The following is a 21,323-nucleotide window of genomic DNA, read 5'->3' on the forward strand; positions in this document are numbered from 1 at the left end:
GTTTCCCCTGAGCCCTCCCAGCACCACTTGGGTGAGTGGGGCTTCCTGCCAAAGTCCTTCCCTCGGGCCTGAGCAGAGTAGCCTGCTGGGAAGGTTGTGTGGCTGAGCAAGGGGAGAAGCATGGCCTTTGGGGGATTTATCTTCATAGTGCTTTCTACCCCATGATCCTGCGTACTTGAGTCAGAAATCATGGGATCTCAGTTTTGTAATTTAACTGGTGTCTTAGCCAGGTGTTGTGGTGCAAGCCTATAATCCTAGTGCTCAGGAGGCTGAGGCAGGAGGATCACTGCAGGTTCAAGTCCAGCTTCAACTACATAGTGAATTCAAGGTCAGCCTGAACTACATAGTGAGACCCTGTCTCAAAAAACAAAGAAAAGAGCTGGGGATTTAGCTCAGTGGTTCCAGTGCCTGCCTGGCAATCACAAGGTCCCGAGTTTGATCTCCAGTACCAAAAAACAAAACAAAACAAAGCAAAAAAACCAAAGAAAAGGTATCATCACCTGCCATTGCTGAGAGAAAGGGTGTTGGGGAATGTGTGAGCAGTGTCCGCATCGCTGCCTGCTGTCCTGGAGGTCTCACTCCAACAACCGCCACCAAGCCAAGACTGGGAGTTGAGGGGTGGAGGTACCAGTGTTTTCTTAGAAAGAGAAGTGGCTTTAATTTTTTTTTAAAGAAACAAATCTGTCTTCAAAGGAAACCCTCAAGAGGGATCGAAGGGAAGGAATGGGAATGGGAAAAAAAGAAGCAGCAGGAGGGCCAGGGATTTAGCTCAGTGTTTTCTCCACCTGCCCTGCAAGCAAGGACCGGAGTTTGATCCCTGGTACCAAAAAAAAAAAAAAGAAGAAGAAGCAAGATTATATCATATACAAGTGCAAATTCCCTAGGATAACCCTAGGATAAATATGATCATCATGTGTATATAAAATGTACCAATAAAAAATAAATTTAAACAAGAAAAAAAACACAAAGAAATCTGGGCCTGGAAATCTAGCTTAGCACTAGAACACTTGCCTATCATGATGTGATCTCCAGTGCTGCAAAAAAAGAAAAATTGTCAGGCATAGTGATGCATGCCTATAATCCCAGCCCTCTGGGGGACTGAAGCAGGAGGATTGCAATTAGTAATTTACTGAGACTGTCTCAAAATATATGTAGCTTGGGCCGGGGATTTAGCTCAGTGGTTCTGCTGCCTGCCTTGCAAGCACAAGGACCCGAGTTCGATCCCCAGTACCAAAAAAAAAATTTCCCTTAAAATATATGTAGGTCATTGTGTGAAGGCCCTGAGTTCTATCATCAGTATCCAAAAAAAAAAAGGAAAGAAGGAAGGAATCTGGACACAGAAAGCACAATACTGTCTAGTCCTCCTACCCTCCCCTATCTGTGCTCCAACTCAGATGCCTTCCTTCCCAGGGTCTTTGCTAAGCAAATTTTTATGTAATTCTATTTATAATCTGTGGAGAGGATTTTGCTATCCCCTTGTTTGGGACTATTTCCTTAGGAAAGATTCATTTATTTCTTTAATCTGCAAATGTGTGCTGGGCAAAGCCATAGATGGGATATGTAGTGAGGTGTTCAAGACCTCCCAGTTTTGTGCTAATTTGTTTTCTTTGAAGGGTAACAATAATCTGTGCAAATTGTATAAATGCCCTTGGACACTACCTGCTTTTCCTCTGATTCCTACCTTAGTCTCTCTTCTCCACAGTTCAGTGCCTGTGGGCCCCAGCTGTGCCTTGATATGTTCTAGGAACATACGTGGTGAGCTGGGGATTTAGCTCAGTGACACTGCGCCTGCCTCATCAGCGCAAGGTCATGAGTTCAATCTCTGGTTCCAAAAAACAACCCCCCCACCCCCAAAAAGAGAAGGAACATACTTGGTGTAAGGTGCCCTGAAATTCTGCATGTCCTGATGACCTGTGACTCTGTTCCTTAGCCCATATCATGCTCTGCTGTTGCTCAATGATGAGAAGTCCCTGCTGAGTGAGCTGCCTGTCGACTGTTCCCCAGCGCTGGTGCGGGTGATCAAGACCACATCTGCTGTGAAGAACCTGCAGCAGCTAGCCCAGGATGCTGACCTGGCCTTGCTGCAGGTAGGGCCTTGGGAACCTGGATGAGTAGAAGGGATTGGCCCCTGGGTGCATCCATAGCAGGCAGCCCCTGAGTAAAGGTGGGAGGCTCAGAAAAGCAGACTGCCAGCTATGCCACATTCCCAGGGTCTCTGTCCAGTTGAGAGCTACTGTACAGGCTGCCATGGACCTAGGTGGTTCCTAGCATGGCTTGAGATTTTAGCATCTAAGTCAGACCTGGGTGCAGAGCTGGCTTTGTGAGGTAGCTATGGGACTGCCTGTCTCAAGAGAAGGGGGGCGGGTGAGGCAAGATAAGATGTGGGAGAAAGGAGGGAGGTACCTGCTGCATTGGGTAGAGGTCTAAAGGATAGAACACCAGGGCTGAGGTGTTATGGGAGAGGGAGGAGGAGCATGGAGGATATCAGCCAGCTCATGGGAATCTCACAGTGGCACATGAGCAAGCCTGTGGGAAATGAGAGCTGGAAGTTTACATGGATCCTGAACCTGAGCCAGGACTGAACTGGTAGCCTCACCCTACCATGTGCTGCACATACACTAGATGCTGTTCTTGGTATAAGTAGCCACCTTCTTATGAGCCATGGGCTTGTGAGCTGTCCTTTGGCCATGGATCTATTTGATGTTGTGTGGTGGCAAAGGACCCAGGCTGCTAATTGGGCAACCTTGGCTAGAACTGTGGGTGCCATCCAAGTGACAGCCTGAAGGTAGGACCAGGGTTAGGGTTAGATAGATATCTTTGGGTAGCTGAGACTCAGGATCTGGTAGTGATGTGTGCCACTTGGCCACCTGGGGGCAGAAGAGGCCTGCCCGCAAACCAAGTTTCCTTAAAGGCCTAGGTTGTGGCTGCCTTCTCAAGTGGCTGAGGAGGAGCAGCACTGACCTGAGGCAGGCCTGCTTAAGCCCCTCCAGCTGAGCTTCCTGGGGAAGGTTTGTCTAGCGAAGGTGTTGGCTTTGCTGGTGGACTTTACTTCTTAGGCCTGACTGACACTCAGGCTATATTTTCCAAGCTGGTTTTTTTATTTTCTTGTTCAGAATGAATTCTTTCATCTTCTTTACCCAGACCCTTTGTCTGCTCTGTAAGGGTATTTGGCGAATTCCAACTTTGGTAGTTCAGTCTGGTCTCCTGGGCTGGAGCTGGACAGGACCCAGTAGTGAGCACATTCTGCTTTGTACCACAGGACACAGAACTTTAAATACACCTGCAGAATGAGGGATCATGGCCTCTGTTCTAACAAGTACTGGCTACGTGGTAGATAAGTGTGAGTGTTTATGTGTCCTATTTTAAGCTTTGAAAGGATCTGGCCACTCTTTTTTTTCTTTTTTTGTACCAGGGATTGAACTCCGGTCCTTACACTTGTGCAGCAGGTGACGAAACCACTGAGCTAAATCCCCGGCCTAGATCTGGCCACTCTTGACTGAGGCTGGCTGATGGGTCTGTCCTGGTTGTGTTTCACCCTGCTGTCAGAGTCCCTTGGACAAAGCTTTGATGTCCCCCTTTGATGTTCCCTTCACTTTCCTGCCTTGCCTGGGCTGGGGCGGGGGAAGCAGTTTGATGTTGTTTCCTTCTGTACCCCTCCCTGCTGGACTGGTGCCAATCAGGGTTTGCTGCTGATATGGCTATGTGGAAGTCCTCTGGGGCTCAGCCCTTGTGGCTTACCCTGCCAACCTCTGGGAGTGCTGTTTCCTGTAGATGTTGCATGGGGAGCAGTGGCCTCAAGTAGTGCTGGCCCTGTGGGGAGCAGCTACCTCAGGTGTAAGTGTCACAAGATGATTTAAAATCACTCATGTTCCATCCATCTCACGCCAAAGAGGATCAAAAAAATTTTTGTCATGATAAAATAATTGCCAGGCATGGTGGTACGTGCCTGTAATCGCAGCTACTGGAGAGCTGAGACACAAGGATTGCAAGCTTGAGGCCCGACTGGGCAACTTGGTGAGACCCTCTCTCTCAAAATAAAAAAGGACCAGGGGGCCAGGGATTTAGCTCAGTAGTTCTGCCGCCTGCCTCAAAAGCCAAGGACCTGAGTTCGATCCCCAGTACCAAAAAAAAAAAAGGACTAGGGATGCAGCTCAGTGGTGTAGTGCTTGCCTAGCAGGTACAAGGCCCTCAGTTCAACCCCAGTATCAAAAAAAAAAAAAAAAACCAAACAAAAAAACCGGGTGTGGTGGTACATGCCTGTAATCCCAGCACTCAGGAGGCTGAGGCCAGAGAATCAATGCAAGTTCAAGGCCAGCCTAGACTACATAGTGAGTTCAAGGCCAACCTAGAATATACAGTAAGACTCTGTCTCAAAAAAATACTTATGGAAATTCAAATATTGCACAAATTACAAAGTCCATACAATCTCATTTCCCAGAGGTAACCACTATAGATCTTCCAGATTCTTATGTATGTCCATACATTCTTTTTGTTTTCTTTTCTTTTTTCATTATTTTTCATGTTTACTTTTTGAGACCCAGTCTTACTATGTTGCTCAGCCTGGCCTTGAACTCCTGGGCTCAAGTGATCCTCCTTATCTCACCCTTCCAAGTAGTTAGGACTTTAAGGATGTGCCATCATGCCCAGTGAAACACATGCCAGCTGAATGATAGCCTCCACAGACAACTACAACCTAATCCCGAGGACCTATGGATGTGGCCTCATGTAGGACTTTGCAGATATTAAGAAGTCAGGGATCTTGAGATGGGAAGATTATATTGGTGAGCCTTAAATGTTTTTACAAGAATTCTTTTAAGAGAGAGGCAGAGGGAGATTTGACTACAGAAGAGAAGGAAGCGATGTGACAGAGGCAGAGACTGGAGTGATGTGGCTTGCAAGCCAAGGAATGCCACCAGCTGGGAGAGGTATGAGCAAATTCTCTCCTAGAGCTTCAGGAACATAGCTTTGCTAGCACTTTACATCTGGCCTTGTGATACTGATTTTGGACTTGTACCGTCTAGAATGGTGCTCCAGCTGCCTTGTGGAGAACATGTTAGGGGGCCAGAGAGACCTGAGGGTTGAAGACCACTAAGCCAGCTGGTGGCTGGGATAGAGAAAGTGGGTCTGTCTTTGCTTGAGAGCTCATATCTGACCAGTGGACTGACAGAAAAGAAGGGCAGTGATGGGGCCTTCCCTAATGTTTATTTCCTCAGTGTTTGAGTTGATGGTGCCAGTGGGGTCCCGTTTGCTGAGAAAATAAACACATCCTCAGCAGCATTGCAGGCACTGTGGCCAGGCAGGGTGACTCACCACGGTGGAGGCTGACCTGTTGAGAAGATAAGAGTGGGTGACACAGGCAGAAAAGCCAGCTGCTTGGGACTTCACATACCTTGTGAAGGACTGCAGTGCTGTGCTGTCAAGACTTTGCTTCCCACATGAGCTGGGAGTGCTCTGAGGTTTCTCCTGGAGAGGATTTCTGGCATCTTTGTCTGTGTCTCATGGCAGCCAAGGGCCCAGGGAAGCAGGATGGTGTGGTGTTCTCTAGGGAAAGGTGGGAACACAGGGACGAATGTGGGGCCTTTGGGTGTGCAAGGGTGGTACATTTCTTGGGAGAGGCCATGCTGAGGTCCTGGTGAATGTGAGAGGGGTGTGCCTCTGCTGGGACATCTAGCCAAGCCCCTTGCCCAGCTCAGTCTACCCTGCTTATGGCTTACTGTCTGAGCTTGACAGCGCCGTTCCTCAGAAGGAGCCAAACAAGCTAGGCATTGTGGCATACACCTATAGTCCCAGCCCTCGGAAAGCCAAGGCAGAATAATCACTGCAAGTTCAAGGCCAGCCTGGCATTCATAGTGAGTTCAAGGCAAGTCTGAACTACAGAATGAGACCCTGTCTTAAAAAACAAAAACAAAGAAGGAGCCAACAGAGCACAGGACCCTGGCAGGGAAATGATGGTATCAAACAGCACAGAGCATAGTGGTGAAAAGACTGTGTTCTGAGCACAGGCAGGAAACACTGCACTAGCTCTGTCCAGCATGCTGGTGGGAGGATTGTAAGGTCCTACCCCACATCAGGGAAGAAAGCCTAGGGAGCCACAGCCACAAGGTCTGTGCTGTGTGAGCTTTGGGCCACTTTCCAGGGCAGAGAAGCCACAGCTTCCCAGGCTCAGTCCTTCCAACTCCCTTGCCTTGCAGGTTTTCCAGCTTGCAGCTCACCTGGTATACTGGGGCAAGGCTGTCATAATCTACCCGCTGTGTGAAAACAATGTCTACGTGCTGTCTCCCAATGCCAGCGTGTGTTTGTGAGTACCACTGGTGGCCAAGGTGGGAGCCCAGAGTAGGGAAGGGTGAGCTAGCAGGGCCTACCAGGTGGTGCCCCAGGTTGGCCAGGCACCAGAGGCTCTGGGGGCCCCTGAGACCAGGCTCTCATTTCAACCTAATGGCTGGCTTCGGCTGTGTCCATGTCCCAATTCTGATCTGGCTCAGTGCTGAGTAGCCCTGCCTGTGTCAGGGGACCTCCTCCTGTCTGAGATCAGAGAGAGATTCTGGCTGACCCATGCACTGGCTCCTGCCACCCCTCAAGGAAAAGTACCTGGGCTCTGTCCACCTGAACATCTATCGTGCTCTGCTTTGTCATTCACCGTTCTGTCCTCCTTACACCATTGTGGCCCACCCACTGTGCTTCGATTCTCTGCTGCCCACTGAGGGCCTGTTGTAAGGGTGCTGCCTTGGGCCTGCTATGCTCACCACTATTTGGCAGTCCCTAGCCAGTCCCTGGCTGATCACCATCTCGTTCTCCCCAGGTACTCCCCGCTGGCTGAGCAGTTCTCCCGCCAGTTTCCGTCCCATGACCTGCCATCCATCCTTGCCAAGTTCTCCTTGCCCGTTTCGTTGTCAGAGTTTAGGAACCCTTTGGCCCCCCCTGTTCAGGAGGTGAGTTGCAGAGGCCCCAGGAGCCTGGCATCTGGTGTGCGAGCTGGACTGGGTACCAACTGCCTGGCCATCCATCCATGAGCCAAGGATCTTCAGCACTGCCTCCCGCTTTGCCTTCATTTTGGGGAACTTGCTGTGCAGGTGCTGTGTACCTGGCAGGTAACCCAGGAGCGAGCTGCTGGTTAGTAACCTATTGCTGATGTACTCGTTCACATCCACAGAGCCCATTTTGGCTGTAAGCTTGGTGGGAGAGTGCTGCCCTTTTCTGGGCTGACAGAATTCTGTTCTAGGCCTACGGGTTTCCCACAGGTGGAGGATAGAAAGGCAATTTCTACCCAGCCTGGGATCTGCCCTCCAAGAGGGCTTGACTCCTACCCCCTCTCCTGGGCATTCAGAGGCCACAGTGTTTGTGTATTCTGGAGTTACTGGGGACTAAAGTCTCCTCATCCAAGAAGACAAACATCGGATCAGCCTGGGTCAGCACCTACCCAATGACCTGGGACAGGCAGGTTGGGGGTAGGTTTGACAGTGTCCTGCAGGTGTAGAGAATGAATTTGCTGTTGGTGGCTTCCCCTATGGGCCACAAGGTGTCACTTTTCACAGCCTCCTGTTGAGATGATGATAGAGAAGCTGCAGGCTTTGCCCCAGCCCTCCACTGAGAGCCTAGACTGGGTGAGGGAAACTCAGGCAGGGCCAGACGATAGGACCAAGTGTAGGAGACAGGCTGGATGTTCTCAGGGCTTTGTCTCCAAAACCAAAGCATTTATCTTACTAAGTGCCAGATGTACTGGGCAAAGTCAGTCCTTAAAATCAAACCCTTTCCCTTCTCAAGTTGTGAATGAAAATAAGATGCTGGTTTTTCAGCTCATTTAGATGCTGAGTGTGACAGAATTCTAAATGTCATCTTTTATAGAGCCCTTAGTTTCCAGGAACCATGCCAACTGAATAAGATACACTTTGCATCTGCACCCGCCTGGGCAGTATGGGGGAGGGTGTGGTGGTGCTCCCATCTCAGTAAAGCTTCCTAGTGGTCTGCATAATGGGATGGGTTTTCCAGGGCATGCCTGATCAGCAGCCTCCAACCTTATCAAGGGCTGGATAGAGCCAGATTAGGTTCTACCAGGTCGAAGGACATGCTATCTAGTATTTATGCAGCACCTTGTTTTCTTTATTGTGGTACTGGGGATTGAACTCATGACCTCACACGTGCTAGGCAAACACTCTAAACTGAGATATATCCCAGCCCTTTGTTTTGTTTTGTTGTTTCATTTTTTATTTTATTTTTTTTGTACCAGAGATCGAACTCAGATCCTTGTGCTTGCTAGGCAGGTGGCGGAACCACTGAGCTAAATCCCCGGCCTGTTTTGTTTTGTTGTTTCATTTTTTGAGACAGGGTCTCACTGTGTGGTTCAGGCTGATCTTGAACTCACTATATACCCCAGGCTGGTCTCAAACTCATGGTGATCCTCCTACTTTAGCCTCCTGAGTGCTGGAATTACAGGTGTGCACCACCACACCAGACTGTTTTGTTGTTTTTTTGAGATAGGTTCTTGTTATATAGTTCAGGCTGGGCTCAAATTTGTAATCCTCCTGTGTCACCTTCCTAGAGTGCTAGGATTACAGGTGTATGCCACCATGCCTGGCTAAATTTTTTTAATTTTTGAGACAGGCTGACCTTGAGCTTGTGATCCTCCTGCCTCCTTCTCCTGAGGAAGTGAGATTTCAGGTGTACACCATGGTATCCAGGTCCTTGCTTTATTTCTTAATTTTATGTTGTTGAGTTATTTTGCAGTCTTTTAAGTTTTATTTGGTTTTGACCACAGTTAGTATGTATATCCCCCACTCCTCCCCCCAATTAACCCAGCCCCTCCCAGGAGGTGACCCTGGTTAGCAGCTCCTTGTGGACCCTCCCAAAGATAACCCTGATGCCCTCTGCACCCACCTTGTTTCGTATGTCATGAAGGTACTATGTCTGGGAGGTACCAGTCTCTGGTGCTGAGGGTCCACCAGGCACAAGGTTCTGCTGCCCAACCTGCTAACCCAGAGACATAGAGATCCTGGCCTTGGGGTGCCTAATAATGAGGAAGGGCATAGCTGCAACTCAAGCAGGGGATCCCCTTTCCCAGCTTCCTTCAGAACCACCTGTGTGCCTAGAGTAGACTTTCAGGTAAATCCAAGTTGCTGTTCACAGGGCAGCTGCCCACAGCTTGTTTCTGAACAGTGTATGGACTTGCCTGGCAGTGGACTGGAAGCTAGGTCCAGCAGCAAGCCCAGTTGGCTGAAGGGAAGAGATGCAGAATGTGGGCAGCTTTAGGGGAAGTCAGCTTAGAAAAAGGAGTGCACAGGGGCTTCCATGCCCCAGGTCTTACTCCTCCATCAGACTCTGGAGCAACCAAGGTGTGTATGATCTGGGAATTCTCCTGGCCTTGCAGAGCCAGCTAGCATCTAGAGGCTTCTTTTCTGAAGAGGCATTCCTGCCTAGCAGCAGAGACTGTGTTGGAGCTGTCTAGGGTCGTGGCTCCCTCATCCTCTGGAACGGGTTTGGGCCTGGGCTGAGAAGCCAGCCTCACTCACTGCCTCATGCTTCCTGCCTGCAGACCCAGCTCATTCAGATGGTGGTATGGATGCTGCAGCGACGGCTCCTCATCCAGCTGCACACCTACGTCTGCCTGATGGCCTCACCTAGTGAAGAAGAGCCCCGCCTACGGGAGGATGATGTCCCCTTTACTGCCCGAGTTGGCAGCCGAAGTCTCAGCACACCCAACGCCCTAAGCTTTGGCTCCCCAAGTAGGATCCCACTCCTAGCATATCTCTGGCAGTTTGGGGAGACACTGGGGGTGGCAGCCAGAAAGCCTGACATGGGCACTGTTGGAGTGACAGAGGTGCCTTCACATGGGTACATACACCGTGTGTCCACATACACATACCTGTCCAAATGTCCGCTGTGGAGACCTCTCTCTCTGGACCACCATGGGTTTTTTTTGTTGGTTTGTTTTTTTTTTTGCCCTTCCTGCCAGTTGTGAGGCACCTATAAGGCTTATTTATTTATTTTTATTAACACATATTTGCAATACATAATGATTACATTCACCATGGGGAGTTGGTACATGTATATAAACACCATGGTTCTGAGAAGGAAGCAACTCTGCTCCTGAGGTATTCTATCAGGGATTTGATGGAATCAGGAGCAGCCCATAGCACACCACATCCCTACTGGAACCTCCTGCCCCAGCCTGAGGTCAGAGAAGGATTTCATACCATCACCATGAGGACAATTGGAACCTCTGTGCCTGAGGGCCCATGAGGAGCCCTGTCTGTCCTGGTCACTTGTGGGAGGAACTGTTGTGGCCATGGTGTACCCCCAAAGGCAGCAGCCTGTTCCCCAGTCCTAGGTGTGAGCAAGGCAAGGGGCTGAAGGCTTTGGAAGTGCTCCTCTAGCTTCAGGCTTCATGTGAGCACCCTGCAGGATGTTCCATCCTCTGTGTGGGTAATGGGGCAGGATTCCACATGCCCTTTTTGTCTAAGGCTGCATCCCTGGTCAGCCACTAGAAGGCATGTGACAGATCCAAGGGATGGGGTAGCAGTGATGGGGTGATATACCCTGGGTGGGGACAGATGGTACAGCTGGGGCTCCAGGAAGACCCCTTGTAGCAGTGTCCTGGTGGGCTGGCTGCTGGCTCTGCCCTTGCTACAACACCCCTTAGCATTCTGGAGTCCACCTTGACCATTGCCTACCCATAGCCAGCAGTGACGACATGACGCTTACTAGCCCCAGCATGGACAACTCCAGTGCAGAGCTTCTCCCTAGTGGGGACTCGCCACTGAACAAGAGGATGACAGAGAACCTGCTGGCCAGCTTGTCGGAGCATGAGCGGGCAGCCATCCTCAGCGTGCCTGCTGCCCAGAACCCTGAGGACCTCCGTATGTTTGCCAGGTGGGGGCCAATTCTAGAATCAAGGCAGAAAGTAGAAGGGGGCACACTTGACAGCACCACATGTGCAAATGCACTGACCACAGCTGGTGGTCACAGTGAGAAGGTATCTCATGTGCTCAGGGGTGCCCTCTTGGTATCTGTTTTTTGTTTTATTTTGTTTCTGGTACCGGGGATTGAACTCGGGTCCTTGGACTTGCAAGGCAGGCGGCGGAACCACTGAGCTAAATCCCCAGCCCTCCTGGTACCTGTTTGTACAAAGGCGAGCACTACCACTTACTCATGTGTGGGGCCTGTGGGCTGTTGCCAGGACTCTGGGCTGTAGACCTGGTGCTTCTACCTTTGGGAGTTTCCTCCTTGTCACTGGTTGAGAGGCAGCAGCAAGTTCTTACCCACATTGGGCTTGGCAGGGATTTACTCAGAATTCTTATCCCAGGGTGGGAGGGTGTCTAGGATCCCTGCATCAGAGTGACCTGATAGTCTGTCACCACCACTTTGACTTGGGTCCACTGGGTACATGGTTATCTGCGAGAGGTGAGGTTGTCAGCATCTACTTCAGACCCTTGAGAGAACCATCTGCAGCTCTTCCAAGCTGCTGGTCCAGGCCTCTTTTGTGCCACCTCAGCTGCAGACAGCCACTGGAGCAGTGAACAGACTCAGTGCCATGACAGCATGGAAAAAGCAAGCCCTCTGTCGGCCGCCTCCCAACGTCAGGATGCAGGCCTGGGTGGCTCTGGGTTTGAACAGCTGTGCCTCCTCATAGACTCACTTCAGGCCCACCACTGGTCTGGGGACTGGTGGGCATGGGGTCCATGATGTTGTTAGAGGCCTTTGGGGGCTGGCGTCAGGTTAGGCTCAGGCCACCCTCTCTCCCCAGGCTCCTTCACTACTTCCGAGGCCGCCACCACCTGGAAGAGATCATGTACAATGAGAACACACGGCGCTCCCAGCTGCTTATGCTCTTCGACAAGTTTCGCAGCGTGCTGGTGGTGACTACTCATGAGGACCCCGTCATTGCTGTCTTCCAGGCACTGCTCACATGAGCCCAAGAGGAGGATGCAGAAGCTGCTTGAATGTATGGGAGGGCATTAGCCTCTTCTACCCCAGAGCTCCCTCGCTGCCAGGCCTGAGCCCTCTTATCCCAGAGGCATGGCACAGGTAGAAGCCCAACAGGGCCCTGTCCTCCTGGCTGCAGGTGCCTCAGTATGGTTTAACAGTTGCTGTGGGGCCACCACTCTTCTCTTACTGTCTCATCTGGTCCTTCCAACAGTCTTACCGTCACCGAGCTCTGAGGGACTTCCAGGACTTGGGCCTCTGGTGAAGTGTGTGTCCTTCCTTCCACACATATATGGGCTGTTTCTTTCCCTTTTCCCAACCCGACCCATGCTCCCTATCCCCTGCCCCACGTGGCCACCCTGGGAAATGTGCAGAAACACTTGTTTGGTCTACTCCCGCTCCTCTGATAGCCATCAGCATGTGAAGTCTGAGTATCTGGCCCATCCGATGAGGCCCCCTCATCCATCACTGCCACTTTTCATTGTGTGCTTCAATTCTCCAAGCTTGCCATGGATCTCCTGGCTTGGTCTTTACCACAGCCCTACAAAGTCACCAGTAGGCACAGCTAAACTATCACCTGACCACATGAGGAGTGAGATTAGGCCCAGCTGGACTGGAGCAGCTCTTGGCAGGTGGTAGGTCAATCTGCTACGAGGTATACGCATGCACTGATTTGGGGTCCACACACACAGGGCCCCTAGGTCTCCCACCCTAGAGGAAGGGACAGCCCACCCACATGCTGATTAACCAGGGGGCTCTGATGGACACATGGACAATAGTTCATAGAAAAAAAGCATTTATTTGGCTTTTAAACAATTAAAAAGGCTGTCTAAGCAGGCACTTTGCTCAGGCCTGTGTGTCCTGCTCAGCAACTTTATCCACCACACTCACCCAGGGGCTGCCCCGGATATAGAAACGAAGAGGCTTCTGAGCCCATTCTCCTGCACAGCCAATGCCAATGCGGGCTGCTGCTACCACAGCTGATGCACTGGGCTCCAGGGAGCCACGTTCTAGCCACACAGCCTCATCCTGGGCCAGGTCCCGCTGGTCAAAGCTCTTGTCAATGGCCAGGGCCTGGCACAGCTTGGAGGGGCCACTGCAGAGCTCACGGTCCTTGAGGGCACGGCTGATGGTACCCTTCCGGAGGGTGCTGCGTAGCTGCCGCATGGTCTCCAGGCCCCCCAGAGGCTCTAGTGCTCGAAGCAGGACACAAGCCCCATCCCCTGTGGGAACAGACAGCTTAGAAGCAGAGCCTCTCCAGCCCCCCATCTGCCCTGCTCAGGTACACATCTAGGGTTGCAAGGGTTGCATGGCTGCTGTCCTAAATTCTGTGTACAACTGCACACAGCCTTCTGGGTGTGCTCTGGTGGGATGGGTCTGCATCTCATGGTCCAGCCCCTCTGCCTGCCTCCCCCACGCACCTGCATCCACAAGGTAACTATGCTTTCTATGGGTGTCTTTGGCTGCCAACCAGGCAAGGACCCTACCACTGGCCCCCATGAAGCAAGAACTAGAGACCCTGTGAGAGCACACGGTAGAGTGATGGGCATCAGCCTTCTTTCTCCTTGGCTTTCCATGGTCTTCTGATTGGTAGCAGCTCTGAGGCCAGCAAAGGGAGCCCCTAAAGGTGCATCACCCTGATACGAAACAGTTTTAGCTTAGCCCAGACCCCTAGCCAGGCCCTAGGGCTTCCATCTGCCTTACCTGCCCTGCATCCTTGGGCAAAATTGGGAAGCTGGCTGCAGTTCCCTCCAGTGTGCACAGGATGCTGGGAAAGCCCTGTCTGGTGACTCAATGGAAAGAATGACCATAAACACCCTCTGCAAGCATGACAGGAGGAGGTGCATACAAAACTATCCACTTCCGGGGCTGGGGATTTAGCTCAGTGGTTCCGCCGCCTGCCCCGCTAGTGCAAGTTCGATCCCCAGCACCCAAAAAAAAAAAAGACAACAAAACTATCCACTTCCCTTGGGGATCTCCTGCAGCCCAGCCTGTCCTTGCCAGTCTAGGCAACTTCAGGGGCCCATGAAGATGCAGGTGTCCAATTCCCCTGACCTGCCTGTTTGAGAAGGCCCTTATAATTCCTGGTCACAGATAGTGATCACCCAGACCCTGGCCAAAGCATTACTGATCCTCAGAAGGCTGCTGTCCTGCGACCCAGAGACTCAGTGGGGTAGGCATGCTAGTTTTCATTCTCAGGCCCTGGCCACATGGGCCTCCTCTCAGGTCCAGCCTCCAAATTAGCACCCAGGACCAATCCAGAGTGGATAAAGCCATGCCCTCCAGCATAGCCTGCAGTTGACAAGTCTGCGGGGTTGTGAGCAGATAGCCCTTAACCAGCCAGTTTTCAAAGAAATTCAGGATATAATCAAGGCTGGGAAAGCCTGGAAGTTCCAGTCTGATTTCCACTCTGCTCTTTGACCACTTGGAGCTACTTTACCAGGAGTCCCTGTGAGTATAGGACACCTGGCCCCTGCTGTCTCAGCCCCCAGAGCAACCTGCAAATGGGTCAAAGGAGTGGCTCAAGTGCCACTGCCACACCTTCTCTTGGTACCTGCACAGGATACATCAGAGTACTCTATCGTGACAAAAACACAAGACCTTGACCTCTTCCTGCCAAGTGTACTGGTCCTTGGCCCTTGTTTCTGTGCACCACCTGCTCTAGCCCTGGCAATCTGACAATTGCCTGGCAATTCTGTTCTGGGCCCCACAGTCCTCATCCTCTTCTCAAACCATCACTTTGGGATCTCCATGTGCTGCCTCTACTCCAGTGCAGGCAACAACCATGTGCTTCTGCCTCTGGATGACCCAGTCTATCTGCATCCATGCAGGGTCCTGTCTCCTAACCTAGATGTTCGGGGGCATATTAGTCACATGTTCAGAAAGTAACATCACACTGTTGCCGCTGCCCTGTTTATTATGCTCCCAGAAAATGCCTACTCCCCTCCCTAGCCAAGCATAGCACCAAGTATTTCTGGGCTATCTCTTCCTGAGTTCAGCTGTGCCTCCTGTGAGAGGGTTGGTTTCATTACACTAAGTTCAGATCAACTCTCCAGTGTAAAAACAGGCCTCTAGGAAGGGCTCCCACCATCTTTTGATACTCAAGTTAACCAGAGTTTCACTCAACATTTGTTCTATGCCAGCCATGAGGCCAGTCCTTCAGTCTCTGAGCCCTCCAGCCCTTGAGGTTCTTGCACTAAACACCCCCAGCTGTTTTTTCTATACTTGTTCAACAAATGTGTGACCCTACAACATGTCAGACCATGAGCTCCTCACTGGCCACCTCTGGCATTTGCTTGTCTGGGAGCAGTAGGAAGAGCCCAGATGCTGAGACTGGCTTCCTAGCAGTAGCTTAGCAGGATGGTGCTCTGGACTCAGGCGCTGGCCTCCCTCCTGCTCCCAGATACAGATCACCCAGAGATACCACACTGACCAAGGACAAAGCCAGACACCGAGGAAAGCAAGTTCTCCCAGGAGCACTAGACCAGCATCTCTGCTAATGACCTTGAGGATCATCTGGTGGAAGCCATCCTGTGCACTGTAGGGAACTTCAGCATGCTTGGCCTCCACCCACTAGATGCCAGTAGCACCCCTGGCTATGATGACCAAAAAATGTCTCCAAACATTGCCTGATGACCCCTGAGAGGCAAAATTGCCTCTGGCTGAGAACTGATCTAGATTCTCAACAGGACAGTTGGAAAAGCTCCTGCATGAGCTCAACTTATCTATCCCAAACTAAAGTCACCTTCATTTTCCAAGACTATCCCTTTCTAAATCTAGCCCAGTGCTCTGATACCAGCTCTAAGCTCTAGGATAAGTGGAGGCTCATGGAACCTGTATGTTCTACACTCAGGTCTGCCTTACAGCCTAACCTGTGGGGCCCAGGCCCTTTAACTAACCTTGCCCAATCACTGCAGCCAGAGCTCCTGACACCTAGACTTAACCGTGGCAATGGCAGCTCCTTGCTCAAATGCCTGCCCACCCATCCTTCTAGGGCCTCCCCAGCTGCCAGCTGATGGGGCTCTGCCAGCCCTCCTGCTCCCTTATGCCCAGTACCACTCACCTTGGCTAGAGACATTCATGCAGAAGTACATGCCATAGATGAGGTACACATACAAGGTCCCAGGCTTCATGAACATACTGCGATTACGGGGGGTCTGCCGGCCACCCCTCGAGTGGGCAGCTTCATCCTCCGGTCCCACGTATGCCTCAGTCTCCACAATGCAGCCACGGAGCTCTGTGCCATCACCAAGTCGCCGGACAAGGACCTGTGGGCAGTCAGTCTGTTCAGGGCCAGAAAGGACAGAGCTCTGCATACCCTGACAGTCCTCACTGGACCTGCTCTCCTCAGCTCAAGACGTGCCAGGCCTTTCCACCTGGCTCCTCCATCGTGCCTTTTTCTTGCTCCTGCTCAGAACCTGAATGCCACCATAGAGGCCACCAGCATTGCTTGACCATCAGACTATAAGCCCTGTTCAGTGAGGGTACTGACCACAGATTACAGCCACCTTAAGCTCCAGCCAAGACTAGATTCACTGAGGATGCACTGTGAAGGTCAACCTTCAGGTCCTCTCAGTAAGGCCTTCTGTTTTCTCACTTCCTTTCCTAGTTTCCATTAAGGGAACCATAAATATTCAGCATGACATCAGATAGTGTAGAAGGTTCAGGGCCACAAGGGTCCCCCCACATAGCCTCCTAGGATGTTCCAGAGCCTGTGGAGTGTCCCCAACCTGGCCTAATCCGGTAGCCACAAAAATCCCCTCACATTCAGCTCCTGGCCACCAGTTTAAGGCCATTCTGAACAGTGGGACCAGCTGCTCTGCAATGCACTAGCCTGGACCACGGAATAGCTAGCATCCATTCCAGTGCCTGCAGCTCCAGGACTGACTAAACCAGGGTTCACAGTAGAACTTCAGGGACCAGCCATATCCACAACACTTGCCCATTCCTTAGATCAATTGGACAGTCAGGTCACTTTTGCCTCTGCCCAGGTAGCTCCATGGTGCCTTGAAAATCAGTATCATAGGACAGGTTGGAGGAATGAAGAGGGTCAATGCCTGTCCTAGAAGCCTAGAAATCTCTGAAGGCATTCAAAGCACTGAAGATAGGAGTGAACACTTTGGGCTTGGCCAGACTATCTCCAGGAGAGAAAGGGTGGCCCCATCCCATCTTTGCAGCTGCTCAAAAGGAGCATTCCTCTGGTGGTTTCACTGTGCAGGCTCCCACACCTCCAAAGGGACACACAGGGTAAACAACCTGTACATTCTCTACTGTACATCATCTTGTTCACCATAGGCTTGTGGGCAGGGGCCTAAGGGTAAACTGTAACACACTGAGGATGCTGAATAGGCTGTGGTCGCCACCCTTGGGCCCTTAACCCAGTCCTGGGTTGTACCTGCTTCGTGTGCTGTTTCGTTATTGCAAAAATGCTCATTATTAAGCTATTTCAGAAGGATCCTATGAATGCTGAGAGCATCCTCACAGGAAGAGAATCTTGTCCCTGCTCTACTAGGTTAGGGTATGTTCCTTTTAGTACCTAATTCTTGGCACAAGTTGCCTTATCAGTTACAGAAACTCACTCTCACTGGCTATTTTAATCTAAAAATAGGCTTGTTCAAGGACAAATAGGCCAGGGAATCTCTAAAAGAACCAAAAAGCCAGGACTGGGATTTTGGCATCCCAGAACAATACCCAGTGGTGCCCTGTTTAGACGCAGCCAAGACTTTACAGTTGTGCACAAATGGTGACAGGCTGCTCCACAGGCCACCCCAGGATGGGCTGTAGGTGGTCCCTGCTTCCCTTTCCAAATATGCCTGGCAGACCCCAGATCCTGACTTGTATGGACCCACAGGGGCCATTGAAAAGGCAGCATTGGCATGATGAACCACAGTGAGAAGGTGGATATCCCAAGGGAATTCTGAAGCTGGGAACCCAATGTGGCCTCAGTCATAGTCCCTATATGTCTAAAATTGTTACTAATGATACAAGCAACCTGTAGCAGGAGCACCATTTAGGAGATGGTATGGATAAAGGCAGCCCTTCAAAAATGCAGGGGCCAACACTATTTATAGTACTTGCAAGTAACCTGCCCTAAGGGGGAAGTGGGTTATCTTAAATAGAACAGGGACAAAGCTCTTATTTCCCAGGTGAGGGAGACTAAGAATGCAGAATTCTTGTCACTGCTCAGAACAGGACACTGACAGTGGCTGTCCAGCCTCCACTGGAGCCAACAGCACTAGCAATCTCCTCGTTCTTTCCAGGGACCCCAGTCTCTGAGATGAACTACACAGGGACCATTGTGGGCAAAAGAGCCACCTGCATAAGCACAAGGAGGGTCAACAAGGGCCAAATCACCAGTGGTAAGATGGCTGGGTGCATGATGCCTGCATGGTGATTAGCACTTCAGCAGAGACCATGTTGCTGCATGTACATTACCTGTCCCAGAAATGCCCGGGCCAGGGAGACTGCTGGCTGGTCAAAAAACTCTGACCCCAGCCTGGCACAGTGGGCCTTTGGACTCTGAGAGAAATAGATGCTGTACTGGGAGCCCAGGATTAAGGGTGGTCTCAAGCAAGACTTCTTGGAGGAGGGCATCCAGGTTGTATCTGTTGGGCTCTGCTGCTGCTCTGCCTCTGCCTGTTTCTTTTTTTGCCCCATCCTTTGGGAAAGCTGTAATAGGAAAAAAACAAATTAAGTATCTGAGTAGGAGGGGATAGATAGTTTTGTGGTGAATCAGGCTCAGGGACTTCCAGGAGCAGATGAGGCCAGACACAATGGCATATCCTAAAATCCCAGCTACTCTGCAGGCTCAAGCAAGAGGACTGGAAGTTCAAGGCCACCCTGTCTCAAAAATATTTTTAAAAAGCCAAGGATGGTGGCACACAGCTGTAATTCCAGCACTCTGGAGGCTGAGGCAGAGGGATTGCCATGAGTTCAAGGCCAGCCTGAGCGCCACAATGAGACCCTGTATCACAAAAAACAGAAAGGGGGTGAATGGGAATATAGCTCAGTACTCCCTGGGTTCAATGCCTAGTATTGAAAAAGAGAGGAGGACTGGGGATTTAGCTCGGTGGTTCCGGCGCCTGCCTTGCAAATGCAAGGTCCCGAGTTCAATCCCTACTACCAAAAAGAAAAAAAAGAAAAAGAGAGGAGAGGGGGGCCAGGGATTTAGCTCAGTGGTTCCACCGCTTGCCTTGTAAGAGCAAGGACCTGAGTTCGATCCCCAGTACCCAGAAAGAAAAAAGAAAAGAAGAGAGAGGAGAGGGAGGAGAGAGAGAGAGAGAGAGATGCTACTGAATAGTAATTTCTTCATCAGCAAAGTGGGGATACCCACCTCATGTGTTGTTATGAGGCACAAGTAGAATGCCACTGCTGACATTCAGCCTCAGGAGCCCTTGAGAAATGATCACAGGTGATGACGGGCTGCTGGTAGTGGCAGTATGGCCACTCTGTCCCACATCGCTTGCACACATGGAAAATGCACAGCTTGGGAGCTTGGGCTGTAAGACCTGGGGAGGGGGCAGTTGGTGCTTAAGACTTGAACATGAGGACTAGGATCTTACCATTCCCTTTATTTATGTGAACCCAAAGAAACTTCTCAGTCTGCTTGTGGAATCCTATTGTTTGTATCTAACCTTTGGCACTAATTTAAAAACACAGCTCTGACTTGGGCAAGACCCGGACAGAGCCTGGCAGAGAAACAGACTTGGCTTCCTCTTCTCAACTGCCAGGCTGATAGGTGAGCAAGGTTTCCACTTGCCAGATGCTTGGGAATGGCCCAGAAGGCCTGGCACATATAGGTGGGTGAGCATCTGGCAGGCCCCATCCCAAGCGCCCAGGTCATGACCTCTGCAGGTCCCTAATAAGTGCCCAGCGCTGCCACACTGCCCAGTATGTCAGAGTAAGGAGCCAGCAGGGCAAGAGATCTTCTGAGAGTCGAGGTTCTCCACAAGGCTAGAGAAATCTGATCACACCTCTTCAGCTGTTGTGGGGCCAAGGAGGAGGGGGAGATGCAGGGGGCGACGAGGGACGGGGCCGCTCTAGGGCTGGTCTTCCGCCCTACACAAGAAAAACCTATTATTTTTAACATCTGTGCTGACGTCCACGTTGGACCGAGACCGCCAGTCCGCCGGGAATGGACACTGACGTTACCGTCTCTGCAGCCTGGCCCCTTGTGCCAGCTCGCCGCGGGCTCAGACTGCGAGACGCTGCGGCCCGGATCTTACTCGGTTTGGCCCTTGGCCCGCAACACGACGTCGGGTCCATTCAAAGGCTCTTAAACTGTGGGCTCGTCCGAAAAACTGAGGCCCCGTCAGGACTGACGGGCACAGCAGGTCACAGTCACCGGTTTCGCCCTGGGCCGTGGGGAGGGGGGAGCGGCCCGCTGCCGCCGTGGCGCGAACTCACCTGAGACCAGCCTTGCGCCCCCAATCTGCTGCCCGGAAGCGCCTGTTGGGGGCGGGGCAGGCGCCTGCGCAGGGATAGAGGGGCGGGCCATGCCGCTGGGCTCCTCCTTCCCAGCGCATACACCACCTCGAAAACCAGGCTCAGCTGCCAGGAAGTTGGAGGTGCAGAGTTGAGGAGGCGGCAGGCTTGACCTTGCCCCAGGGACCCACCTGACAGCCGCAGAGCCCACTCATCCCGGATGGGCCAGGCACCAGGCGCCTGGCCTGGGCCCTCGAGGGCCCCGGGTCGGGAGACCCGCCTTGGGAAAGCCTGAGCCACAGCCATGCAGAGGCTGACGCGGAGAGCTTGCCAGGGAGGTGGCGGCCAAACCCTGGTCCTGGGTTTGCCTTTCCCGACCTCTGGCGCTGAGTGGAGGGGGCAGGAAGTGGACGCCTGGGCTATCCAGAGGCCCTGTCCCCCGGCAGGGGTAGGAAAGAAAGGGAACAGCGGGGATTTTGCCATTGTAATGGAGCCTCCACCCCTCCTGCCGCCCCCGTGTACTAAGAGGAGCTCACCCACGACCTGAGTGGGGCCGTGAGAGCTGGCCAGCCTCAAGAGGCTGAGGCCAGGACTAGGGGTGTGGGGACTTGAACATTCGCCTGGCTGGGTGGCAGCCGCCCTACACTCTGATGCCTGCTCCCCAAAAACCAGTGCCTGCTGCCCTCCCTGCCTGTAACCTCCAAGTCAGCTTGGTGCTCTCAGAGAGGACCAAGGCGCCTGTGGAGGGCAGTACCTGACCCAGGGGAAGAAAGAGCACCGAGGAAGGAGGCCCCAAAGACACCTCCACCCCAGTTTGCCACTCTAGGGTTTCCCTGGGTCCACTGGGCCCTCTACAAGCCTAATTACAACTCAGGACCACCCCCCACCCCCGTAAAAACCCTTGAGGGGCTTATCCTGAGCAGACTTTGATTGCTGGGACCCTGACCCTGGGAAAGTACCCTATAGGCCTCAGAAAGCAATTG

General features: G+C 51.9%; 2 protein-coding genes across 7 annotated transcripts in view; one reads left to right on the plus strand and one right to left on the minus strand.

Annotated features, from left to right (window-relative positions):
- Positions 1-12,106, plus strand: part of Nprl3 (NPR3 like, GATOR1 complex subunit) — a 45,853-nt gene extending 33,747 nt beyond the window's left edge. For all 6 annotated transcript variants that reach the window (XM_087202958.1, XM_087202959.1, XM_004873718.4 and 3 more), the window contains 6 exons: positions 1,931-2,087; positions 6,192-6,298; positions 6,800-6,929; positions 9,527-9,716; positions 10,671-10,863; positions 11,738-12,106. In XM_087202958.1, coding sequence (XP_087059084.1) covers positions 1,931-2,087; positions 6,192-6,298; positions 6,800-6,929; positions 9,527-9,716; positions 10,671-10,863; positions 11,738-11,903 — 943 coding nt within the window. In that variant the 3' untranslated portion in view covers positions 11,904-12,106. The remainder of the gene's footprint in view (positions 1-1,930; positions 2,088-6,191; positions 6,299-6,799; positions 6,930-9,526; positions 9,717-10,670; positions 10,864-11,737) is intronic.
- A 589-nt stretch (positions 12,107-12,695) lies between these two features.
- Positions 12,696-20,475, minus strand: Mpg (N-methylpurine DNA glycosylase). The gene is made up of 4 exons (XM_013068848.3): positions 20,323-20,475; positions 18,352-18,585; positions 15,980-16,184; positions 12,696-13,139 (listed from the first exon to the last, which is right to left on the minus strand). Exons 2-4 carry the CDS (start codon positions 18,571-18,573, stop codon positions 12,763-12,765), a joined length of 804 nt encoding a protein of 267 aa, XP_012924302.3. The 5' UTR covers positions 18,574-18,585; positions 20,323-20,475; the 3' UTR covers positions 12,696-12,762.
- Positions 20,476-21,323: the final 848 nt, after the last annotated feature.

Source organism: Heterocephalus glaber, unplaced genomic scaffold, assembly GCF_053883595.1.
Source record: "Heterocephalus glaber isolate CG9 unplaced genomic scaffold, H.glaber_assembly_v1.0 deba00001781, whole genome shotgun sequence".
Taxonomy (NCBI): domain Eukaryota; kingdom Metazoa; phylum Chordata; class Mammalia; order Rodentia; family Bathyergidae; genus Heterocephalus; species Heterocephalus glaber.